The sequence below is a fragment of the Rhinolophus sinicus genome, chromosome 2 (genome assembly GCF_057876585.1).
Source record: "Rhinolophus sinicus isolate RSI-liver-muscle chromosome 2, RSI-T2T, whole genome shotgun sequence".
Lineage (NCBI taxonomy): Eukaryota > Metazoa > Chordata > Mammalia > Chiroptera > Rhinolophidae > Rhinolophus > Rhinolophus sinicus.
This window is the reverse complement of record NC_142502.1, coordinates 101,102,832-101,129,282: the sequence shown is the minus strand read 5'-3', so window position 1 is coordinate 101,129,282 and position 26,451 is coordinate 101,102,832. Positions and strand designations below refer to the sequence as shown.

The 26,451-nt window shown below is 45.8% G+C and overlaps 1 protein-coding gene across 2 annotated transcripts in view; it reads left to right on the top strand.

Moving 5' to 3' along the window:
* The window catches only part of CMTR1 (cap methyltransferase 1), a 45,474-nt gene that overhangs the window by 12,623 nt on the left and 6,400 nt on the right, over positions 1-26,451 (top strand). Inside the window, exons 4-18 of one of the 2 annotated variants that reach the window (XM_019718410.3) lie at positions 737-895; positions 3,532-3,624; positions 5,025-5,096; positions 6,226-6,320; positions 6,449-6,521; positions 11,485-11,683; positions 13,408-13,526; positions 15,523-15,619; positions 15,944-16,076; positions 16,762-16,941; positions 22,507-22,563; positions 23,285-23,342; positions 23,837-23,905; positions 24,868-24,999; positions 25,841-25,963. In XM_019718410.3, the coding sequence (XP_019573969.2) occupies positions 737-895; positions 3,532-3,624; positions 5,025-5,096; positions 6,226-6,320; positions 6,449-6,521; positions 11,485-11,683; positions 13,408-13,526; positions 15,523-15,619; positions 15,944-16,076; positions 16,762-16,941; positions 22,507-22,563; positions 23,285-23,342; positions 23,837-23,905; positions 24,868-24,999; positions 25,841-25,963 (1,659 nt within the window). The remainder of the gene's footprint in view (positions 1-736; positions 896-3,531; positions 3,625-5,024; positions 5,097-6,225; positions 6,321-6,448; positions 6,522-11,484; positions 11,684-13,407; positions 13,527-15,522; positions 15,620-15,943; positions 16,077-16,761; positions 16,942-22,506; positions 22,564-23,284; positions 23,343-23,836; positions 23,906-24,867; positions 25,000-25,840; positions 25,964-26,451) is intronic. The other variant, XM_074332884.2, reaches the window with a different exon arrangement.

Sequence of the window (26,451 nt, the reverse complement as noted above, 5' to 3'; positions counted from 1 at the left end):
TCCATCCAGCTCTTGAGCTGGTAATGCCCCTTCCATAGGCCCTCTAGGGGGAGTCAGATCTTCTTAGGATTGCACTTCTTAAGATCTGTGTGGTTTGGGATTTGGGTCTCTGATTTTTGGGGCATGTAACTGGGTCCAGTGACTCAAGAGTTCAGCATGAGCTTATAGACAGTTGTGACATTTAAAAAAATGATTCTGTCCTGGATCTTATAATACTTTACATACCTCAGTTTTACATGAAGCTATTTTTCAGTTCATCTCTTGATTTGGCTTCCTCGAGACCCTCATTGTCTTTGCCTGGTAAGGCTGTTTGACCAGCTGAGGGTAAGGTAGAAGTTGCCACTTAAAGTGGTTCCATTTTAAATTACGTTCTCTTTATCAACCCTGCTGTAGATCTACTTCTCACTTAATCAGACACATTAGTTGGAAGGGTAGTTGTTCAATGAGATTCATTAGGTTCTCCTGGTACATTTAATTACAGCTGTGAGGTCCCTTCTCATTTATCCAACCTCTGATTGCCCTAGACCTTCACCTCCAGAATAGACGGCCCTCAGTTACTTATTCATGCTTCTTCATTAGGCTAGAGGGAAAGCTTTAGGCCTTACTCCTCTATATTTCTTAGGGTTTAGCACAATGTCTGGCACATGATAGGGGCTAAATAAATGTCTATTTATTTATAGAACTGCTCCATGATTATGTTTGTTTCTATGAATGTTCCTTTACTTCTCTCTTTCAGGCCAAAATGGGCTTCAGGGAAGGTGAAGGGTTGGGTAAATACAGCCAGGGTCGGAAGGACATCGTTGAAACCTCTAATCAGAAAGGTCGAAGAGGCTTGGGCCTGACGTTGCAAGGCTTTGACCAGGAGTTGAACGTGGACTGGCGAGACGAGCCAGAGGTAACTGGGATGGGGAGGAGGAGGCGGGAAAGCCACTTGTATTTTTGGATGCGTGCCTTTAAGTAGTCATGGTAACAGATTAGAAGCCTCCAGAGGCCGTATGATGACCGTGCTTAGTGGGGATTGAGCTAGTTTCTTACATGGAAGGTCCTAGGAATGCCCAGATGGAAAACAGAAGACTGGGGTTGCATTGGGGGTGGGGCTGTGGATATGATAGGATGTGGATTTGTTTCCTGTTGCTTTATATACGACTATCTAAGATCAGTAGGTAGAAGATGCTGGAAGGCAGAGTGTGTCTCCACAAAGAACTTTAATAGCTGCAGCTTTCCACTAGTGCCCAAGATCAGATACCTCATCAGGTAGTGCGTTCCCTCTGCTGAAAAGATTCAGTGAGAACCCACTCTCCCCTTGTGTGAGTGACTGGATTAGTTGCCATCTCTCCATTCTCCACAGGTTTATGATGTTCTGGTGTCAAACAGGTGTTTGTTTATTCCATGTGGCTTTTTTATTCTGGGTTTAGTCTGCTTACCTACTTGGGTACCAGTTTGTTTTAAGCCTGAATACCAAGAGACTCTTATCCCTTTTCATGGCACAATGTTGAGATGCTATTCATTTATTTACTCATATGTCCTACCTTATTCCACAAAGGATTTAAAGTAGGTATAATAAAAGCACCTAAAAATAATGGTGAAATATTAGCATTACAGAGTTGAAAGTAGAGAAAATAGAACACAAATGTCTAGTCTTCTACATAGTTGCTGTAATTTAACTTCATATGTGGCTCTGAACTCTGGAAAATTGATATTTTATTTGTCTCTCTGATGTTCTAGTTCAGGAAAAACTCCTGTGAACCTGTGCATGATAAAAGCCTAATAAGGCTTCAGAGTAAGATGCTGACGAGCCAAGAGCTAATGGGTCCTGGGGGGGTCCTACTGTGTCGCCTTGTAGTTGTGAGGAGACGACACAGGCAGGGTAGCAGATGAGACGGTGCAAAATAGGGTAAATATTTGTAGTTGGGTGCTAGATGTAGGTTTCTACCTCAAAAATACTTGGTGCTTTCCGTGTCTTCGTCTGTGTGAAAACAAGTAGAGTCCCAATTCTCTCAGTGGTGCAGAATTAGAACTAACTCTGCTGAACTTGAAAAATGAAATTTGCCCATAAAATCTCTGCTTTTAATGGAGACAGGCTACTGAATTTTTTTTTTGAGGCAGGGCTGTCTTAATCACCATCTACCAGAGTTCAGTGTTCCTCTTACAAAAAACTGCCCTATCTTTTGGTTAAGAGTTTGGCTTCACTATCACATGGTGGCCACTTCCTTGAGGTAGATGAGTCTGGGTGGCCTGAGGTCATTATCCATTCCTGGAGTCGCCCCAGGGAGCATGCTCAGTGACTGCTGCGCCCAGGAACGTAGAGTACCAGGTTGGAAGCTGCGGACAAAGCCCACTTTGCAGGTAGCCTTCATGTTCAGACTTCCATGGGGAGACAGATGGAGCCTGCGTTTTCTCTCCAAAGGGGCATCTAAAGCATAGATGAGCTTTGTTTCTTTTTAAGAGTTTATAAATCACAACCATTTATGTTTAAAGGTGGTGATTTGACCAAGGGGAGAAGCCATGATTCACTGCCAGATTCACTGACGAAAGCTTCAGTAATTTTTCTTTTAAACTTTTTCTCAGTTGATGGTGGTTGGCTTGCCCTCGAGACCTTGCATTGTGATACCATTTTATGCCTTTCAGAGCGTGTAATATTACCTTGAACCACAATTTTTCAATTTGCAATGGTGAATATCTTCTCTGTGCCTGCTCGGGAGGGACTGTGGGGAGCTGCCATGCGGGTGAGCCACCTTTTAGGTTTCACAGTCCGTGTCTCTCCAGCCCAGTGAGCTTAGCCCCAGCTGCACATCAGAATCATCTGGGGACTTCTAAAAACGGGCTTATACCCGGTTGCCACCGCAGACCAACAGAACCATATAATTTAAGGATGGGGCCCAGGCATCAGTACTTTGTAAAAGGACTGCAGATGACCCTAAAATATAGCCAGGTTGAAACCACTGTTTAGGCTTGATAAGGAAAGTAAAAAAATTAAGAGGAAACAGCCTGAGAGATGCCAGTTTCTGCTCTGTCTTGGAAGGAATAGGTGCGGAATCCTACTTATTTTGTGAATAACACTTTGAAAGGCATCAGGAGGTGAGACTCATTGCATTGAGTTTTCTTGATGTAACTACCTTACCGCAGACACATGTCCTATGTGTACTTCTCTGTGTCCCTCCTGCTCCGTTTGTAGGCCTCCTGGAACCAGGACCATGTCTCTTTAACTCTGCCTTCTGAGTACCTAGCCTTAGTAGGTATTCATCAAGAAATAAAACAACCTTTCATTTGGAACAAATGAAAGACACTTTGAAGGTTTGGGAAGTGTCTAGGTATTCAAGCCAGAATTGGACCTGGCCTTCAGACATTAAACTTCAGAATTCTGGCTCTCAAGTCTCATGTCTGAGTACTGCATTTGGCCTCAGCTTCTGAGACCCGTCCTACTATCTCTCTCTGAGTCCCTCTTGATTGTTTTGGGGAAGCCCTGACGACGTGGGGCATAGTCCCAAGGGTCTGTCTCACCTGACTGACTTGCTTCTCTTTTGTTTGTAGCCCAGTGCCTGTGAGCAGGTGTCGTGGTTCCCGGAATGTACCACTGAAATTCCCGACACTCAGGAAATGAGCGATTGGATGGTTGTGGGGAAGGTAAGATTTTGGGAAACTGTACCCTGAATTGTTGGCATTTATCTCCTGACTTTTCTCCTCCTTGGGTTTGGTATGTGTGTATATATGTATGTATGTATATTCACATGTGAAAAATGTGAATCTCACCCTTCTGACAGGAAAAAGCTGTGTCAAGAGGGTGTTTTAAGGGCTTACAGATAAGCCCCTGGGAGATGTGGCAGAGAGGGTTTTTTTTCTCCTCATCATTTAACTTGCAAAACGACCCAGCATGCATAACTTACTTTCCTCACAGATGCTCTTTATAGGAGCTTTTTATACATCTGTGTGCGTCCTAGTCACTGCTGGGCACTGTTCCAGGTAGATGAAAAGACACTGTACCTGCCCTCAGAAAGTAATGAGGGAGTTGTTAGCAAGGGAATTTGTTTAATGTCCTTCTGGAAAATCGTAAGAATAAAGTAGATAGCTACCACATCAGGACGGTCCAGAGAGCTGTCCTCAGAGTGTAGGGGCCCCCAGGGATGTCCAGGATACTTTCAGGAGCTCTGCAAGGTCAAAGTTATTTCACAGTGATACCGAAATGTTATTTGCCTTTTTCACTCCAAGTCTCTCACAAGTGTCCAGTAGAGTTTTCCAGAGGTTGTGGCATGTGAGATCACAACGAATGGAATGCAAACGTGGACAGGAGAATCGAGCCGTCTTCTACTAAGCCAGATATTAAAAGATTTGCAAAAATGTGCCATTTGAAGACAATGCCACTCTTCTCACTAAATATTTTTTTGGAAATACAGTTATTTTTCATAAAAATGTTATTTATGTTAACATAACATACTGTTCTTTTAAACGGAATAAACATTTTTAAATGTTCTCAGTTTTAATTTGTCATAATGAACCTCGAGATGTAGATATATATATATATCTCCTGCGTAAACAAAAGCTCTGTGGGGTCCGCAGTGGTTCTGAAGTGTAGGACCTGGGAGCACCCCCTGTGAGCATGGTTGGTTCAGAGGTAGCCTCCCTCACACGTGAGGTTGGACTTGCCACCTTGTGAGGCGCCCTCGTGAGCTACCCGGTCAGCTCCTGGTGTCCTGCTCACACTCATCCCAGAGGCAGAGGCTTCCTGGCTGAAGGACAGGCTTCTGTTACAGGCGGCAGTCCCATCCTTCTGCCCCCACGCAAGGGACACACAACTTGACCATCTCCTTCCTGTTTACTCTTCTCAGCCTCAGCATTCCCGAGTCCATGTGGCTCTGTCAGCGCTCCCAGGGGGCTGCTGCATCTCAGAGCACATCCAGAGGGACTTAGGACTTTCTCGGTCCTGCCCTCAGGGGTTGATGTTCCTGGGCAGGGACCCTAGTTTCTCCATTCATCCCCCCAAATGCAGTCACACAAGGTCATTACAGATTGTTCTCTTCTCCCTGTAGAGGAAGATGATCATTGAAGATGAAACAGAGTTCTGTGGGGAAGACCTGCTTCACAGCGTGCTGCAGTGTAAGGTAAGGCTGTGTGGCTGGGACTGGGGGTGGAAACTGTTGTGGGGGGCTGTGTGGGGCTTTTCCAGGTCTTTTGAGTCAGTTGTGGGGGGCTGAATTTAGCTGATATTTTTCCTGGGGGTCAGATGGGTAGCTTGTACATTTCTCCAAGGTGTCCTTTTTTTTTCCCCTGGGGACCTGCCTTATAGTGTTGTGTGGTCCCTGTGGTTAATAACCAGGAAAGGACCCATTTAACCTCATTGGGTTGGTTCATTGTAATCTTGAGGGCCGTGGTGTAATGAAAGGTTTGGAATCATTCTTTAGCATCAGATAGACCTGAATTCAAACCCTAGTTTTTGCAACTTTTTTGCTGTGTGACGTTGGGCCAGCTGCTTTAGCTTCTCTGAGTTTCCTCATCTCTAAGATGGGGAGAAAATACTTCCCAGGGTTGCCGTGAGAATTAAATGAATAGTGAGTGGGCAGCTCCTAACACACTGGGTGAATGGTAGCCTTCCTCTGATGTCTCATGGCCTGATGTGGGGCCGGAAGTACACTGCCTGGGGCAGAGTAAGCCAAGGAAACCGAGGAGGAAATGGGTTGGAGAAGCAGCAAAGCCTCAGACCAGCCTCATAGAGCTGATTTTTTTGGCAAGCAGAGTGTTGGGAATATCCTGACAATGACGGGTACCCATGTGAAGTGAGCCTTTTTGATTTCAGAGAAAATTGGAGGAGGGAGAAGGGATCCCTATTGTGTGGTAGGTGCCATCAGCAAACCTTGGTCTTGGGTTGTTTCCCCTCTCTGAGCGAGCCCCAGTTGAGTGAGCCTTAGATCAGAACTCTGGTCCCTTGGAAAGTCGAGTGGAGTGGAGAAGCGGATTTGCTGTGAGGATTTGCAATGCCCAGAGGCGGCCGTGTGCATAACCACAGCTGCCATTTATGAACCACTTACCATGTGCCAGGGGCGAGCTTATATTTTATTTTTTTTACCATTTTATAGGTGATGCAGTTGAGGGTCAGAGTCTAGGGTCACACAACTGGTCATTTTAGAACTGGGACACAGAGGAGAGCTATGAGTTGGGTTCCTTAGGCTCTTAAGAGCCCTGTGCCACCGTGGAGGGTGGTGCTCACCTGAGGTTCTGATTCTCTCTGGGCAGAGCGTGTTTGATATCCTGGATGGGGAGGAGATGCGGCGAGCTCGGACCCGGGCCAATCCCTACGAGATGATCCGAGGAGTCTTCTTCCTAAATAGGTTTGCTGACATCCCCTCCCGCCCATCCTACCCGCCCCCCGCCTGCCACAATGGACTGTTCCACGATTGGCCTCAGCTTTCCATTCATGTGGTACTGAGTCACGCTTTTCTGTCTTGCTTTGTTGCAGGGCTGCAATGAAGATGGCTAACATGGATTTTGTGTTTGATCACATTTTTACAAATCCGCGAGACTCTTACGGGGTGAGAACAAGATTCTGCTTCTGAATTCATAGTGTTAAATGGGGTTAAGCCTCAGTAGCTCAGAAACTGCCATTTGTGCAATGCTATGTGTTAGAAATGTATTTTATGATAGAGAGATTTTGCTTGGAGCTCCTCCGATAGGGTCCCACAGGGCTTCCTGTGGCCCCAGGACTGCCCCCGGAAGCACTGTCTCGAGGGCTTCTGGCCCAAAGTCCCAGCCAACTCTGCAGATTCTGCTGCTCACTCCAGTTGGAGGCAGGCAGGGATATGCCTGGGTAAAATCAGCAGCTGTGACATCTGTAGGCCTGGGGAGCAGGGAGGTGAGGCCATGAGTAAGAGCCTGGGCTCTCCTTCTGCTGTCATTGAACATACACTTATCCAGCCCCCCGTTTGCCAGGCTCAGTGCTAGGCACCAGGAACTCCATTCTGAATGAGATTGATGTGACCCCTTTCCCCATGTGTTCTGGACGTTCTGGTGGATGGGAGAGCTGGGAGGGTGCAGGGCTGGGATGTTTGTAAAGCCTTCCGGTGCTCACTGGCACATGGAGGCCAGTTGTCACCAGGGAGCTTTAGCCCGCCTTCTTTCTACAGTGGATGAGGGTGAGTATACAGTCCTCAAAGTGAACTTATGTTTTGATTGGAAACTTGTGACATTTGATTTGGGTGCTGTTTCTGGTACGGGACGGGAGTGATCTGGGAAATGTTGGAGAGTTGAACGAAATGTGGGCATCTGGATCCTTTCATGGTCTATTTACAATCAATGTCATGTCTGAAAACATAGGCTGTGTGTTCAGAGAAGGGGGCAGGGAGTGCAGCACTTACTACATTGCAGGTGGTGTCACTGAAGTTCATGCCCTCTGTGGGTCTCAGCCTCCTCATCTCTGCAAGTAGCCCCACCCACCTGCCAGAGGGCCAGGCTAGGAGGCCCTGAAGAGTTCTTCCAGCTCTAAGACCTGTGATTTCAGATGTGGCCACTTTCCCTCCCTGTCTCTTCGAGTAAGCTTTGTGTGAGATCATAGTTAATCAGGCTTTGGCCCCCCTCAAGAAGTGGTAGAACAAAACGATTTTCTACTCTGCTGCATCTCATTTCTCTGAAAACACACCCTCTATGATGACAGAGAAAGAAAAAAAGAAATTTCATTCTCGCATTATCAGGGTTTTGAAACATTTTTATCCAGTTCTAGAACGTTAGTTCTCTTTGATAGTGAAGGGGCCAGGGGCCAGCTGTTCCCAAACCTGTTTCTGCTTCACTCACCTTCCTTCCCCTGATTATTCACTCAATAAAGAAACTTTTTTTTCCGAGTTCTTTAACATTTCAGCTTCACCTATTTTCTCTATGTTGGCAAAACTGGCGTGTAGTCCCCTTTAGCCATTAGTCGTTTCTCTCTCCCATGTCTTCCCCCCGCCCCCATTTTCCAGTACCAGCAGGTAGCTCAAAAGGGCTCTTAGAATCAGCGTCTTGAGAAAATTAGGTTGATACAATGTTGATTTAATTTTCTGAGCTCCAAATGATTTCCTTTAATACACCTTCCTGGCAGAGGAGCTCTGTCAAGCTGATGGGAAGTCACAGCGTCATTTTGGGCTGTTGAATGAAAATGCCTCTAGCAGCTAGTATCTGGTTGTTGTCTTTTGCTGTCAGGAAAATGAAGTAGGCACCAGGGTCGTACCATTCGGGTCCAGGGTGGAGATGTTAGTTACACAGGAAAAGGCAGCCGTGTTTGTAACGCTTCAGGCAGCATCTTGACCTGAATTGATTGTCAGTGGCCATGGAGAATTGCCCTTTCAGAGATGTTTCTCTCCACTCCACTATCAAATGTGATTTCTCTCCAGCCCCTGGTGTTTTCTTCTCCCTTTTGCCCTAAGGATCACAGTGGCAGCCAAACCAGCTGGCTTGGTGTGTTTTTCAGGTGAGCAGAGATGCTCTAGAGCAGTTCCCAGGAGAGATGGGAGTGGCTGGAGTCCAGGCACACACCCCGTTTGCTTGGGTTGCGGTGGCTCTTGGATCAGGCAAATCATAAAATAGCGTGGAGAACCTGAAGCTTGGGGAGGTGTGGAGAGGTTGGAGGTGGAAAGTGGGGGACAACTGAAGTTTTTTCCCCATGTGTTTCTGATTCTGCAGGTTGTGGTAAAAGGAGAGAAGAGACAAGGGTAGGGAAATAAAGAAATTGTAAACAAGAATTGGAAGAGGCAAGGGAAAGAAAAGATTTAGATTCTTTGGGTATATGGAAGTATATCATAAACCATAACATTATACGAGGGATTTGTGTGCCTGGGGATATTGTTGAGGTAAGAAAACATTGTTTTGAAGTGTAACAGGAGACAAAAACTGAGTGTAGATCTTGTAAGTTTCAGTGCTGTCTTAGTGGAGATTAGACAGCGTTTACAAAGTGCCTACTGGGGGTGAAGTACTGCACTAGGCACTGGAAAGAGAAAAAGATGGAAAAGGATAAGAGCTGACTCCAAGATAGCTGATTTAGTGAGTATAATATCTTACCGTTTGTTTAGTATTTTACAGTGTATAAAGGTTTTTGGCACATGGTAATTTACTTAATCCTACAACACTCTTGAAAAATAACCTACATTAATCCCAGGTTACAGTTGCAGAAGCTGGAGCTTAAAGATATCAATTGTGTGCCCTTGATTGCACAGCCAGTAGGTGGCAGAAGTGAGAACCCCAGCTGTCCTTTCTAGAAAAAGACCTTCTGGCAGTGGCCTGTGAGGGCCACATGCCTTGAAATCACAAAATGAAATCATATTTATGCCCTCTTTTTGTAGGTGAGAGACTTTCATTGATTCATTCCCCTTCCTTGCACTGTCTTTCTTCACCCAGAGAGTCTGGAATCTGGGGCTGGGGCACAGCCCACCGTGAGGAATGTGGTTTTCCCTCTTTGCAGCGTGTCCAGGCCTTAAACTTGTGACACCTGCCTCATTACCACTGGGCTGTCTGGAAAGTGCTACACGTTCTTGGCAAATGCCATTAGGTCTTTTGCAAATGAATATAATGAAAAAATACGAACAATTGATGGCTCAGGAACAGGGGAAAGGGAGAAAGAACTGATCTATCCAAGCTGAAGTCACTTTTTCCAGAAACTTTTTCACCGTTTTGATCAAGTTAGACAGCTATCATCAGAGGCAAGGCCCTTGTCATTTAGAAAGTGACCGGATTGTGAACATTAGTATTTTTCTTTCTTTCTTAGAACTGTTGCCCCTAAAGCTTTCTGTAGCAGTTACAGAACTCTGGACAAGCAGTCAGCCATGCCAGCGTGCAGAGAGGGAAGGCTGAGCTGCCTATGCCCCTTCCTTCCTTCCTGCTGAATATTCATCAGGGTCCCCTGCAGTCACCCACTCTAGAGCTCAGCCTCTTGCTGCCAGCAGTGTAGATGGTGCATCCTCTCTGCTGTGGAGGGTCGGGACAAGTAGAATTCACCATCGAGGGCCTAGGTGTGTAAAAGGGAAGTGTAGACACACAATATAGGTCAGTACTGCATTCAGCATAAATTTTAGTTTAAGAGTTAAAGGTACTGAAGTGGCCAAAACTGTAATCTAATAAAAATTCAAATGATTATTGTAACATAATTATTCCTGAGGTGGGGGCGATTGCTCTGAGGGCTGCCTGGAAGCTGTACACCGGTGTATTTTTTTCCTCTCTGCCTTGTCAGTTCCCGGCTAGCAGAGGGGCAAAGGCAAGAGAAGGGAGTGCAAATGGGGAGGAGACGAAGTGCATTGTGGTACCTGGGACTGGATCCTGGAACAGAACAAGGATCTAGTGAAATCTGCTTACAGTTTGGAGTTCAGTTAATAGTAGTGTACCAGTGTTGGTTTCTTATTTTGACAAGTGGCAGTCTAAGATGTTAGCAGAACTGGAAACTGGGTGAAGGGTGTATGAGAACTCTCTCTGCAGCTCTGTATATCTAAAATTATTTTTAAAAAACCGTTAATTGAAAAAAGGGGTGGGGGGGGCCAGCCCAGTGGGTCAGGTGGTTGCAGCGCTGTACTCCTAACACTGAGGTTGTCGGTTCGATTCCCACATGGGCCAGTGAGCTGCTCCCTCTACGGCTAAGATTGTGAACAACAGCTTTCCCTGGAGCTGGGCTGCTGTGAGCAGCCGGAGATTAGTGTGAGCTGCTGTGGGCTGCTGTGTGCTGCCGTGGGCTACCATGTGCTGCCAGGAGCGGCTGGTGGCCAGTGTGAGCGGCCAGCAGCCAGTGAGAGCTGCCGTGAGCTGCTGTGAGTGATGACTGACAACTGGTGACCGACTGCCCCATCTGGGGGAGGGGAGCGCAAGGCTCATAACACCAGCATGGGTCAGGGAGCTGTGTCCTACACAACTAGACTGAGAAACAATGGCTTGAACCGGAGTGGGGGGAGGCGAAAGAAGGGGGGGGAAGGGAGAAAAAGGGGGGTGGGGAGAACCTAGGAGGAAGGAGTGAAGGGAAGCAGAGGCTATAGCCTGGAAAGGTAGGCGCTGTGACTGGGAAGGGATGTTAGAGCCCCCCAGGCTTTGGTTAGACAGGAAGCCCTGAGACTGGTGGGTGGGCTGACTGGATTCTGATTTAGCTTTCTGGCAGACTGTCTGGGTACAGGTCACTTTGTGTCTCTCTTTCCCTGTCTGTAATGTGGGGGGTACAGCATCTATTCTGCTCAGTAGGACTCTTATAAGGCAGGATATGGTGAAAAAAGATGCTGAGGAATAAAAACTGCACACTCAGGTGCCCATTAAGACGTTTTTATCAGGAGTCTGAGCTAGGCCTGGTGGTGCCAAAGGCATCGGGTATTTTGAGGCGGGGATGGCAACCCCAGAGGGTGACAATCACAGAGGATCCATTTCCTACGTGGTGTGTCCCCGGTGGGAACACTGCATTGTGCTTGCTGAAAGGCTGTGTTACTTCCCCTACCTTCTCCTTCCTGCTCCTCACTGAGCCATCTTTTCTCTCTTCCTCCCTGTCTTCCACTTACCTTGCAGAAACCATTGGTAAAGGACCGGGAAGCTGAGCTTCTGTACTTTGCAGACGTCTGCGCGGGCCCGGGGGGCTTCTCGGAGTATGTGCTCTGGAGGAAGAAGTGGCACGCGAAGGGCTTTGGAATGACTCTGAAGGGCCCTAATGACTTTAAACTGGAGGATTTCTACTCAGCCTCCAGTGAACTCTTTGAACCCTACTATGGTAAGGACACCGAGGAGAGTACGAGGGGCTCTGAGGGACAGTCCTCTGTGGGGAATTTGGGTCAGAAGCAGCTGTTACCCACTTGCTGTGTTTCCTTTCCCAGGTCTCTCAGCCTGGGGTTCCCAGTCCATGTCATGAAGGTCTCAGGTCTCTCTAGACTGTCCCTTTTTACCCCCAGCCTGTGGGATACAGTTAAACCCTTCACTAGGCAAACTCTTATCCAAGCCATATTACCATATTTTGCCATGTATAATGTGTACTTTATGCCCAAAATTGTGAGGGAAAAATAATGCGCATTATACATGGGTAGTACTAATTCCGTATTTATGTAAATATTTTTAGTTCTTTTATTTATGTTTATGAGTTAAAAGTGTAACTCTAGAAATCAATAATGATATCCATATGCAAAATAATACCCTGGAATGGGATCATCGATTTTGTTGAACTTATGAACTTGCACTGACGAAAAGTTCTTGGCTTTCTATGATGCGTAAATATCGTAAATTTGTTACCGGTATGTAAAATTTCTTGTATCTGTTCTTGTGTTATAATTATAGTGGTACCTCGGTTTTCGAATGTAATCCGTTACGGCAGACCGTTCGAGTTCTGAAATGTTAGAAAACTGAGGCATGATTTCCCCGTAGAAAGTAATGCAAAATGGATTAATCCATTCCAGACCTTTAAAATCAACCCCTAAAACTTGCAAATTTAGCATGAATTTTACTATCTAATGATACCATAGATCCATAACATTTATGGTGTTCGTAAACTGAAATGTTCGTCAACCGAGACGTTCAAAAACTGAGGTACCACTGTATTTGTTACATAAAATTTCTTGTACCACAATATGTTAAAAAATAAATGCTAAAACTCCTTTATACTACAAAAAACAAGTACCTAAATAGAAACAAATAAAAATTTGAATTAAAAAATTAAAACTAAAGATTTTTTTCTCTGAAAGTTTGGGCCAAAAATGTGGGTGCACATCATACATGACAAAATATGGTAACTTCTCCTTTCTTCTCTCCTGGTGACAGGAGATAATTAAACTACCTGATCTCTGGCTGAGACCTGGCAGGGTTGTTAACATACAAAAACCCCACCCCATCTCCAGACCGCGTGTGGGACCGTGTGGGGTGCAGAATGTACCCGTAATACAGCTCAGCAGCCCCACAGCAGTCCCCTGCACTCTGTCTTGGTAATTGTGATTTGGCAGCAAATCCTAAGTCCTTTCTTAACAGTCCTTGTTAAAAAGTCGATGTTAAGGGGGGTGGGGGTTGGGAGATGAAGGTAAGGGGGATCAAATATATGGTGATGGAAGGAGAACTGACTCTGGGTGATGAACACACAATGGGATTTATAGATGATGTAATACAGAATTGTACACCTGAAATCTATGTAATTTTACTAACAATTGTCACCCCAATAAATTTAATTAAAAAAAAAAAGTCGATGTTGGTTCCAAAATGTAAGTGCTTTCAACCCAACTTTGGTCTTAAAGCCGAGCACCTTGTAGTTCAGTTGATGGCTCTTGGCTGGTCAACTCCTCTGTTCTCTGCTTTGTGATAGCAGGGCCCCATGTTTGCCTCCCGGCCCATCACTGCAGTGAGTTGCTCCTCCCGGGGGCTTTTCTCCTGGGCCTTGGGACCCAGTGGGTGCCTGTGTTCACAGCTCCTCGGGGGCACAGGGCAGAGGAGCTAACTGTGAGTTTTGTGTCCCGCTAGGCGAGGGCGGGATCGACGGAGATGGAGACATCACCCGCCCAGAAAACATCACTGCTTTTCGGAATTTTGTCCTGGACAACACAGATCGCAAGGGGGTCCACTTTCTGATGGCCGACGGGGTAGGTGATCTGCTCTTCAGAGGGTGATGCTTTGGGGATTTATCACATTAGAGGCTGGAGACTTGTTTTTGTTTCGTGTGATTTAGTCCTTTAGCTAGCTCACTATTCAGATTGTAGGGGATGTATGATGGATGTTTTTATTCTTTTGTACATATTTTCAGTGATCGCTTTGTCAAGGCACTGATGATGTGGACACCTTTGCTTGGCACAGGTGGCGCTTCTCGGCTTACTTCTTCAAAGGGTCTCAGTTGGTGTGAGACACAGTGAGGGAGGACCGTGGCTAAGATGAACTAGGCAAAACTAACCGGGAAGAACGTTTCCCGTTTGCCACCTGGATGCTGCTGCTGGCAGAGGCTGTCTGCACATGGCCACTCCTGAGCCTCTGGGTGGGCTGACAGGTGACCACATAACCGAAGGCAGCAGCTCGGGGGGAACCCCAGGAGGCTCTATCAGGGGCTGAGCTAAAGTCAGTATTCATGGAACCTTGTTCCTTGGGCAGCTGCTTGAGGCACAGAAGGGCCCACTGCAGCCATCTCACCCGGTAATCTGACGTGTCAGACAGTCTTAGACTAGCAGAGGGACAGGGAACATGGCACTTGCTCCAGGTTCACATGGCTAGAGGTGAGAAAAGCCTCTGGAGCTCTTCGGGTGGCCCTTCAGGCAGGAGAGTGTGGAAAGGTGAAGGAATGTGCAGGCTGAAGGTGCCCTACTGCTCGCCACAGCATTGCGCACAGCAGGGCACAGCACATAGACGCGCTGGGTGGGGGTGGGGGTGGGGGTGGGGGCTGCTCCAGCTGAGTGGGGGTGAGGGTCTCATAGTGCCTGGGAGGCCACTGATGCAGGGTGGCAACCAGAGTGGCAAACTCCAGGATTGTGTTCCTGCTTGGGCAGAAACCTTCTGCCTTGTTTTTGGTTGAACCTACAAACAGGCATGCATTTTGAGAAACACCTGTAACCTGGAAGACATTGCTAAACATTGTTGAGTCATTTAGCTGTTACCTTCATAGGACTGAGTCAGGGAGACCTGGCCTGGTTGGAGCCAGCTTAATGGAGGCCAGCCTCATTTACTAATTATTGTGATAAAAAACACATAACCTAAAATGTACCATCTCAACCACTTTTAAGTGTACAGTTGAGTAGTGTTAAATATATTCATCCTGCCATGAAACAGATCTTTAGAACTTTTTTCATTTTGCAAAGTTGAAATTCTGTGCCCCTTGAACAGTAACTTCCCCGCCTCCTCCCCCCACCCTCCTTTGCTTTCCTGTGAGCTTGGCTCCCTGCCCCCTGCTGGCATCTCCCAGGGAAGGAGACCACTCCAGGAATAGCAACTACAGTCTTTGAACAAACACCTTGTCTTTGAACAAACACTCTGGCCAGAGACTCTGCCAGCTAGAGGGAGAGGCTCCGTGGTCTTGGGCCAGGAAAGTGGGTTTTGTGAGTATGTCCTGGTCAGCAGGGGAAAGAGAGATCACTGACCGTCAGAGTTGTGCTCGCCTTCTCCTGTGTCCAAACTGGGCCTGTGCAGCGGCCAGCACAGCGGCTGAGGGAGCCCACGCAGAGAAGTCACGCTACACGTACTCCCTGGGGTCCATAAGACTCAACAGGGCATCCGTTTCCTGTCTTGTCGTGGGCCTGTGACGAGCCAGTGTTCTGCCTCTGTTCTGCTCATTTTTCCCTTGGATTCCCATGTGAGTTTTATAATTTTCGGGACCATCTCCTTGAACAAGCAGACCTGGTTCCATCCCCTGGGCATGACAGAGCCGGAAAATGGCACTGGTCCGGTAGTCATGCCTTGGTCCTAATGCTGGCTTCACCCATAACGGGCCACGTGACCATGCCAGAACAATTCAGAGGCTGCGCCGTACCTTTATCAGTCAGGCGGTGGAGAGCGATGAAAGCACTTCAAGAAATCTCAGCAAAGATGAGGTAGGGATGCTCTTTTCGGTCTTCGTCGCTGCTCTTTCCCATTCTGATCCTTGTGCTCCCATTTCAGGGCTTCTCCGTGGAGGGGCAAGAGAACCTGCAGGAGATCCTCAGCAAGCAGCTGCTGCTCTGCCAGTTCCTCATGGCGCTGTCGGTTGTCAGGACAGGTGACCCTTCTTCAGCCGTCTCCCCACCCACGACCCGCTTAGAGGCCCTGTTGGACAAGAGCATGTACAAGGGTTGACATGGAAGTTAAAAAAAAAAAATCTGCCTATATCACATGACAGTGGCAGAATGAGGAGTTGGGGGAAGAAAGTGCTGTAGAATCCCAAAAGTCCCCTCTAAAGCCAAGTCTCGCCTTAAATCGCCTCTGACTTTTAGGGGACCCAAGTTCTGGGCCCTGACTGGTCATATTTACTCCCTGACACTGCCTTACCCACCTCTTGGACTAGAACCCACTGACGGCTCTGGGTGTCTTCCCTCTAACCCAGGCGGCCACTTCCTCTGTAAAACCTTTGACCTGTTCACACCGTTCAGCGTGGGGCTCATCTACCTGCTGTACTGCTGCTTTGAACGAGTCTGTCTCTTTAAGCCGATTACCAGCCGACCTGCCAACTCAGAGAGGTGAGGTTTTCCTCTCCATTGTCATCAGACTAGTTGGCTAAATGGCAGAACACAAATCCTGGTGCAGCTTTCTGCTCAAGCTACAGTAAAAACCTTGACTTTAAAGAAGTGATTAGCACCAAGAGGAGGCGGGGTTCATGTCTTTATGGTTCTGCGATAGGCCAGGTCAGCCTCTGCCCCCGTCTCCACGTGCCTTATTCACCACTCTCATGGAGGAGATCCTTGACTTGACGCAGGAGAGAGAAGGTGACCAATAGAAGGGATATCTGGAGGGATATGGATCGGGGCAGGGCCAGGGGACTACCTGGCAGGACACAATGTCCGGGCACGGTGCGAGGGAAGATGTGGCTGATCCAAACTGCTGGGTGGCTTGTTAAAACCCAACTTCTGGGCCCCCTCCCTGGAGAGTTTGATTGATGAGGTCTGTAACTTACCAGACCCCCAGGTGATGGTGATGCAGCTAGACTGGCACAGGGCACTGGCACTCTCTACTGTCCTAGAGAGTAGAAATACAACCCAATGTAACACGGAAGGATTTGAGGTGAATGTTTGCAGCACAGAGTTTGTGCTGTGTTTTGCGCATAGACGTAAGGCTCCTGAGCTGTGTGACCCAGCAAGGGGCTTGGGGAGGAGGACTGGTGGCGGGGAAGCCCTGCTCAGTGGAGTGACGGGCTTTCTCCTGCAGGTATGTGGTGTGCAAGGGCCTGAAGGTGGGCATAGACGACGTGCGGGATTACCTCTTCTCAGTCAATATTAAGCTCAACCAGCTGCGGAACTCTGATTCCGATGTCAACCTTGTGGTCCCCTTGAAGGTGATCAAGGAAGACCAGGAATTTACTGACTACATGATACGGTCCAATGAGAGGTGAGCAAACCAGGTGTTTTTTGCTGGCTCCACTAGGGTATCTGGGAAGCCAGAGAACGAAGGACTGAATGACTGGCTCTTGGTCAACCCTGGAAAATGGGTAACTGGGATTGGTCTGCTCGTTCCAGGGCTCCCTGGGACTTAGAGTACCTTGGGGACCCTCATCCTACTCCCACACCCTGTGACAAGGGTGATCGGTGGGAGCCTTGTTCTGCGTCCCTGGTGGCAGAAGTAATTTCCCTGTAATTGCTTCTGTTTGTAGAATGCCATCATGGTTGTTGCCTTGTAAAGCTGCTGTTTGGAGGCAGGAGATGGCTGGAAAGCAAATATGTGACATGCTTTGGAAGTTTCTGGTACCAAAGCTTTTGCCAGTTCATGAGTTCCCCAGATGGGTGATCTGAATGCTGTTCTTTTTTTTTTTAACCTTCTTTAATTGTTTTCCTCTTCCCTGTTAGTGGTAATAATTTAAAGTTGTGACAGTTGGCTCAGTTTTCTAAGTGGGCAACCATTGGATGAAAGTTTTTTGAGGTAGCTTGGAGAGTTGTATAGTAACAATGAATCAGAAGAAGTGCTTTCTTAAGGGTCCAAACAGGTGGACCATTTTATCCATTCATCTGTCAATGGACATTTAAGTTGTTTCCACATCTTGGCTATTGTGAATAGCTGCAGTGAACGTGGGGATGCTGATACCTTTCCGAGGTCCTCATTTCAGTTCTTTTGGACAAACACCCAGAAGTGGAATTGCTGGTCATGATGGTAGGTGTTTTTTCATTGCCTCGTTGCTCTGACCAGTTCCTTCAGTGTGATGCTGAATTGAAGTGATGAAAGCAGACATCCTTACCTCGTTCTTGATTTTAAGTGTAAAATGTTTAACCATTAAGTATGATGTTAAGGGTAGATTTTTGTAGATGTCTTTTATCAGATGTCTTTTCTTCTGTTCCTAGTTTGCTGAGAGTTTTTATCATAAATGGATATTTAATTTTGTCAAACACTTTTTCTGTATCTATAGAAATTATTTTTCTTCTTTATTCCATTTATAGTGAATTACATTGATGATTTTCAAATGGTAAACAGATCTTGCATTTTTGTATGAACTCCAGTCGGTCATGAGTTACCACTCACATATTGCTGTATTTGATTTACTAATATTTTATTAACGATTTTTGTGTCTATGTTCATAGGGATATTAGCCTCTGAATCTGTATTCTTTTGAAGTCCTTATCTGGTTTAAATATACATATTTTTAAATGCTATAAATTTCCCTTTATAATCCCTGTGTATAAATATATTAAAAGAAAAAAGGGTCCAAAATCAAAGAAACTAGAAAAAGAGAAAATTAAGCCCAAAGGAGAACAACCAAGATTACTCTACCCAGCAAAGCTATCATTTAGAATCGAAAGACAGATAAAGAGCTTCCCAGACAAGAAAAAGCTAAAGGAATTCATCACCACCAAAGTATAGTTACAAGGAGTCTTAGAGGGACTTCTTTAAGATGAAAAAAAAAAAAAAAAAGATAAAAAATATGAATAATAAAATGGCAATAACTACATGTCTATCAACAATTACTTTCAATGTAAATGGATTAAATGCTCCAGTCAAAAGATAGGGTGACTGAATGGATAAGAAAACAAGACCCTTACATATGCTGCTTACAAGAGACTCACTTCAGATTGAAAGTAAAGGGATGGGAAAAAGATATTTCATGAAAATGGAAAAAAGAAACAAAAAATCTGAGTAGTAGTACTCATGTCAGATAAAATAGACTTTAAAACAAAGGCTATAAACAAGAGACAAAGAAGGACCCAGTAATCCCATTCTGGGTATTTATCCAAATAAACCCAGAACTCTACTTCAAGGGGATGTGTGCATCCATATGTTCATTGCAGCATTGTTTACAATGGCCAAGATGTAGGGGCAGCCTGGGTGTCCGTCTATGGAAGAACGGATAAAGAGGAGGTGGTACATATATACAGTGGATATTGTTCAGCCATGGAAGGGAATGGGTTCTTGCCATCTGCGGCAGCATGGATGGACGTGGGGGTATTGTGCTGAGTGGAGTATGTCAGACAGAGAAAGACAGATGTAGTGTGATTTCATTTATATGTGGAGTCTTAAGAACAAAAGTAATAAACAAAACAGAAACAAACTCATAGATACAGAGAACATTTTGATGGTTGCCAGATTGGGGGGATGGGGTTTGAGGGGGTGAAAAAAGGAGAACTAATTAAGAAGTCAAATTGGTTGTTACAAAGTATTCATGGGTATGTAGAGCATAGCATAAGGAATATAGTCAATAATATTGTAATAGCTATGGTGTTATATGGCTACTAGATTTATCAGGGTGCTAGATGGGAAGTGGGCTGGGGGGGCAGGGTAAAAAAGGTGAAGGGATTAAGAAGTACAAATTGGTAGTTACAAAATAGTCTTGGGGATGTAAAGTAAAGCTTGAGGAATATAGTCAATAGTATGGTAATAACTATGTATAGTGCCAGGTGGGTACTAGACTAGTCAGGGGGATCACTTCTTAAATTATGTAAATGTCTAACCACTATGCTGTACACCTGAAATATAAAATAATACTGAATGTCAGCTGTAACTGAAAAATTAAAAATGGGGGAGAACGGTGAAGGGGAATAAGAGGTTCAAATTTGCAGGTATAAAACAAATAAATCTTGGGGATGTAATATACAGCATAGGAAATATAGTCAATAATATTGTGATAGCGTGGTACAGTGTCAGATGGTTGCTCTATAGACATATAAGAAACAATTTCCTTTTATTTTTTAAATTCAATTACAAATACTATAATTTTTAAATTTTATTTAATTACAGCATATATAATATATAATATAAATTTATATAGTAAATTTATATATATATATGTAAATAAATAGATAAATAAATAAATTTTCCTTTGGGGACAGCTGTAGCTGAATCTCCCACATTTTGATGTTACCTTCTTTTTATTACTATAAAGTTCAAAGTATTTTTAAAATTTCCCTTATGATTTGTTTTTTGACTCATGGATTATGTAGATGTGTGATATTTAATATCCAGCTATTTTTGGCTTTCCAAGATACCTATTAGATTTATCCCACTATACTCAGAATATGCTCTGTATGATTTTCATCCTTTGAAATTTATTAAGGCTTTTTTTTTTTTTTATGGCCTATCATATTATCCATCTTGGTAAATATTCCAGCTGCTGTCATTGGGTATAGTGTTCTATCAATGTTAATTGGGTTGAGTTGGTTCATAGCCTTTTTTCAGATCTTCTATATCTTAACTGGTATTTTGGCTACTTATACTGTCACCTGCTAAAAGAGGGCTGTGAAAGTCTTCAGTTATGATTGTTCAATTATGATTTGTCTATTTATTTAGTTTTGTTAGTTTTTACTTCATATATTTGGGATCTGTGTTAGTAGGCATATGCACATTTAAGATTTTGCCTTCTTAATGAGTTGACCTCTTGTCATTGTGAAATATCCTCATTATGTCTAGTATATTCTTTGTCTTGAAGTCTACTTTGTCTGATAGTAATATAGCAACATCAGCTTTCTTTTGCTTTTTACATGGTTTGTCTTTTTATGTCCTTTTATTTTCAATGTGTCTTTGTATTTGTAAGTAACATATGGTTGGGTCTTACCTTTTTATCAAGTGTGACAGTCTCTGCCTTTTAATTGGTGTGTTTAGTACATTTATATGGACTGTAATTGTTGATATGTTTGGGTTTAAATCTTTTATCTTGGTTGTTTGATTTCTGTTTGCCCTGTCTGCTATTTGTTTCTCTGTTCCTTCTTTCCTTCCTTTTTTAGTGGAGGGGTGGGGGGGTGAATTCAGTTTTTTTTAGTAGTATTTCTTTTTATCGCCTTGGATTTTTTTTTTTGTCTTTTGTGTTATGTTTTAGTTGTTACTCTAGAGATTACAATGTGCATCTTCAATTTATCATATTTTACCTTCAAAGTTATTCTGCTTCATGAACAATGTAACGACCTTACCACAGTAAGCATGCATTTACAGTCCTCCTTCCTTTGTGTGTTCTTTTATAAAAAAAACCATATTATACATTGCAATATTTTTATTTCAAACAGAGATTTAAAGACACACACACACCTATATATGTACATCTAATTTTTTTTAATGGTTCCTTGATATTTACTGACATATTTAGCCATTCTGGTGTTCTTCATTCTTTCCTTCAGAACCAGGTATCTATTTGGAATCATTTCCCTTCACCCTAAAGAATTTCTTTTGGCCTATTTTTGTAGTGCAAGTCTGCTGGAGCCTAATTCCTTCGGCTTTTGGCTTTTGAAAATGTACTTATTTCTCTTTCACTTTTGTAGGATATTTTCACTGGATATAGATTTTGAGGTTGACAATGTTTTTCTTTCAGCACTTTAAAGGTATTGTTCTCTGCTTTCCTTATTTTCTAATGAGAAGTCAGTCATTGTTCTTACCACTGTTTCCCTGTATATCCTGTGTTCTTTCTCCTCTGATTGCATTCATGATTTTCTGTTTGTCTTTTGTTTTCAGCGTGTTGTCCATGAGTTGTCTATTTATGGTTTTCTTTGTATGGACTCTGCTTGGGGTTCTCTGATCTTGGATCTGTGGATTGATTTCATTCATCATTTTGGGGAAATTCTTAGCTGTTGTCCGTATTTTTGTCCTATTCTTTCTTTCCTCTGCTTCCGAGATTCCAATTATATTTATGTTAAACTGCTTGTTATTGTCCCACAGAGTTCATGTGCTCTGTTATGGTTTTTACTTTTTTCTCTATGTTTTCGTTTGAGTTTCTGTTGGCCTGTCTGTCCTCACGTTCACAGATTCTTTCCTCTATTGTCTGTTGATAAGTCCATCAAAATAATTTTTTATCTCTAATACCATATTTTTCACTTTTATAATTTTTATTTGCTTTTAAAAATATGATTTCTATATCTCTGCTGATATTCTCCATCTTTTTATGCATGTTATACAACTTTTCCACTAGATCCTTTAATATGTTTTTCAGTTATTTTAAAGGCTCTGTCTGATAATTCCAACATTTGGACCATCTCTGGGTCTTGTTCTATTGGACTAGTTTTCTTTTGTCAATAGGTCACATTTTCTTGCTCTATCACATGTCTCATTTTTTATTCAATGCAGACATTGTATGTAAAAGAACAGTGGAGACTAGAGTAGAGAGGATGGCTGTTAGTGTAGGCGGATTGAGTCAGTTTGTCTGTAGTTGAAGTGGGTCTGGGTTTTGTTGTTGCTCTATTTAGAATCAGTTTACCACTGCTTTACACTTTTAAGGATGGTATTAGAACCTTCCTTTTAGCAGGACTTGGGATTTGAGTGTCCGAAGGGTTTGACTCAGTTTTTCTGCTTTACCTTCAGCTTTCAGCAGGCCCATGTAACTACACATTGGGGTGTGGTCGAGGGGGTTCTCTGTCAACTCTCCAGCCCCTCCCCCAAATATACATGGTCACTGCTCCAGCTAAACTTTTCTGTCCTGATGTCTTTTAGCTGTCTGTTTTGGTAATCCTTCTGAGATAAATGTTTTTTTCTTTTTCTTTTTTATTCTAGCCACTGTAGTCTGCAGATCAAAGCTCTGGCCAAAATCCATGCCTTTGTTCAAGACACGTGAGTGTTGCCCACTTTCCAGAATTCACCTATTTCAAGGGAAGATCTTTTTGTTTTATTTCTTTATTTCATTTCAACAAACATTTAAAAACACCTACTTTTTTATCTCACACTCTGCTGTGGTCTGTGAAGGGTGCCAGAGAAGCAGATGGATTCACCTTGCCCCTAAAGACTTTACATTGTCTTTGGGAAGATAAAAGGAACCAGGGAAAAGGATACAGGAAAAGTTATTAACAGTGCATCAGAGGGTGTAGAATGCATAACGTTCAGGGGACACAGAGTAAAGAGTGATGGAGAGAGGAAAGGTAGGACTGGTTAGGAAGAATCTCTGGTAGGGGCGAGCATAAGCTAGCTCAGCTTTCTGAGGCAATGTGATGTCTGCCAGGGTGGACGTAATGTGGCCTGTACCAGCAGAGGAGGAGCCAGAATGTACCTGTGGGTAACTGGAAAAGGGGGTGTGGGAAGGGAACCCTGTCATCCAGGTGGTTGGTCAGGAGGGCAGTCTCCTCCCGTTCCTTTGGGTGGGAAGGGGAGGTCATCCCGTCTTCAAGAGGCAGAGCCGTGTGACTGATAAACGCTCCGGGCTAATGGCCGCATGGCCTCCGTGTGCGCACACATTTCATTCACACGGGCTTCCGCTCGGGGGTTCTGAGGGCGGCACAGGAGGCACACTCCTTGTCCCTCACGGAGGTTTCAATCACTTGTCTCTTCATTTTCCCAGGACCCTGAGTGAGCCTCGGCAGGCAGAGATCCGGAAAGAGTGCCTCCGTCTTTGGGGGGTGAGCGTCTCCCCAGCCCACTGTTTATCTCGGGCAGGACAGCCATGGAGGAGAATGGGATTGCCTCCCAACCCGTCCCCTAAGGTCTCCCGCCCCATGGACATGGCTGCCTCCCCTCCAAGCAGCCCAGAGCTGAGCATCTCGGCGTCGTTGGCTGCTGCCTCCCCGGCCCTTGCACTGCCAGTTTGGCCCTGCCTCTGGGTCCTAAAGGACAGGGTGATGGGTGAACAGGCCTTATTTTGCTGCCGGTGGCCCTGTGTGGCAGCGCTGACCCCAGAGAGCCCCAGAGAAAGGGAACTGGCATTTGGAGCGCGCTCCCACAGGGCCTGAAAGGGAGCGGTGACTGGGTTACCCACCTCCTTCGCCCTCTGTCTGGACTCCTGTTACATGCCGTTTCCTCTTCCCCAGTCTGAACCTATCCCCTCGCCTACATAGACTCAAATGCCTTGGTCAAAAGTGTATTTGACAGTCAAAGCTCTTTGCTGTCTATTCAGATCCCAGACCAGGCTCGAGTTGCTCCTTCTTCCTCAGACCCGAAATCTAAGTTCTTTGAGCTGATCCAGGTAAGTTTGGTATCTGGGGAAAACAACACGTTAGAGAGGCCTAACTCTAAGTGTGGAAGGTGTCACTGAAACCCCAGCGGCCTGGCCTCCCGAGGGCTTGTGGAGGTACCACCCTGGCTCCGCGGGGCTGGCTGAGGCCACCGCAGGTGGGAGCCGTTGGCGTAGGGCGGTGTTCCCCGAGGGTCCGTCAGGCTGCCTGAAGGTTCTGGTCCTGATGGGCCACCTGTAGTGGTGCTGAGTATCGCCCCCCCGGTGAGTGTGGTGTCCTGTGGGATTTGCCTGCAGGGGAGACGTGAAGTGTGAGATGAGCTTAGGCAGGGCAGCTGGGCAGAAGGCCGGGGGGCTGCCAGGAGACCCCCACGATGGGGCTGGCCTATCCTTGGCTTCGTGTCCTGCTTCTGGTGAGCCGGTCCTTGGAATTCTTCCGCCCTGTTTTTTCCTACCACCCGACTTCTAGTTTTTCCCGGGGCTTCATTTAAATCTGGCCCAGATAGTGGGTCACTGCATTGGTTTTGTGGGGCCAGGGACTGGAGAATGAGGTTGAAGATGACCTCGAAAGATTAGTATGTGTACATTTTTCTGAATGGGGTGGAGAGATCACTTAACTGCTCTCACACCAACTGCTGGTGAGTCCTTGCCTTCTGTTTTATCGAAGGGGTGGCTTTTATATTCTGGTGACATTTCCTTACAGGTCTGGTAAATCGATCTATATTTGGGGACTTGGTGCTGTTTCCTTTCTCAGCCTCTCCTAATAGGTCTTAAAGGAACACTGTAGGCAGATAGAATTAGATCCCAGTCAGTGCATGGTTAGGGAGAGCAGGGGTGCAGGGGGGGCTGTTTCAGAGATGGAGTGCTTCCTGCCCCTCACCTTTCCCAGCCGGCCCCACCCCCACATAGGCAGCGTACTGAGCGCCTGTCCCTTCCCCCAACCCAGCTGTGTTTTCTCTGACCCGGGGCTGCAGGGCACTGAGATTGACATCTTCAGCTATAAGCCCACACTGCTCACCTCCAAAACCCTGGAGAAGATCCGCCCCGTGCTTGACTACCGCTGCATGGTGTCTGGCAGTGAGCAGAAGTTCCTCATCGGCCTGGGGGTAAGTCTGCGCTGGCTGCCTGCCCACCTGGGGGGGTGGGAAGCTTGCCCTCTGTCTTTGGAATCTGGACAGCTGCCTGTCACTCTGTGTGTCCTCTTAGCACCAAGAAACTGGGGCTTTGGCCCCAGGAAAGGTATTTCTTGCAACTTCACTTCCTTTCGTCCTCTGAGTTAGCCAGTTGTCATTCATTCATTCTTTCTTCCATTTAGGTATATATTTGCTTATCTCTGCATTGCTAAAGGGAACCTTGTCAGCAGGCTAATCGGGCTTGAGCTCATGCAGCCGTTTCTTTGTAACCACCCCATGTCATCCCTTCTTGCAAAGATACAACCTTTCCTTCCTCGGGGCCCTTGGACTCTAAAATGGGGTGAGGGGAAGCCTTGGCAGTTCCGTGTGTTACTTAATTGGGTAAACTCATTGCCCTTTCTTTCCACTCTGATTTGTCTTTCTATATAATTTTATCTTCCTTCCTTCTTTTCTGTGTGTCCACTCGCATTTCTCTTTTTACTTCTTCTCTCCCGGTCTGCTCTCTGGACCCTTCAGCAAACCCACCTCAGACATATGCTAAATCTTTCCTGAGGGCCACTAATCATGGACTTAGGCCTTTGGAATGGTGCCCGGCTGTGTCCCCACCTCGGGCACTGAGCCGGGTCTCTCCGGTGGAGGACAGCACGGTCATTATCACTGAAGTAGAACCAACTCGTCTCTCCCAGACATTGTCTTCTGACATTTCCCAGCCCTGTCAGCTGGGGGCTGCCAACTAGAAGCCCTTTTAAGGTCTGAGCCTCTCGCCCCTCAATCTCCATGCCTGCCTGAGCCAGGCCTTTCTCTCTGCCCGTAGAAGTCCCAGATCTACACGTGGGATGGCCGCCCGTCAGACCGCTGGGTCAAGCTAGACCTGAAGACAGAGCTACCCCGGGACACTCTGCTCTCTGTGGAGATCGTCCATGAGCTGAAAGGGGAGGTCAGAGGTGGTTCTGCTCATGTGTCCTGGCCCTGCCAGCTAGGAAACGGGGGCACAGCTGAGCTTGGCCCTTCGCCCCCAAGTGAACTGGGTTACATGGTATATGGTGCCTGACAGGGCCCACGGCCAGGGGAAAGCTTCGTAATTATTCCTTCACCTAAGCCATGGTATGTTCCGGTAGGAAACCCCAGTCCCCATATGTGAAAGAGGACACGTCTGTCAGCTTGCATCCAGGGCCCTGGTGGGCCTACTGGGTAGTTTTTAGCTGCTGATTTAATTTTTGACCAGGGATCTCTTGGGAAAGAAGCAGCTTGTTGTTCCCCACGAGCTTTGGGTGTTACAGCCATACGGATGATGTAGAACCGTCACTGGGAACAGTTGGCAGGAGTGGGAAGCCAGGCCCTTGCTGGGAGTACCAGGGGTTTGAAGTGTAAGGAGGCTTATCACCCAAAGCCTCAGATCTCTGTCTGCTCACAAGCCTGGGCCAG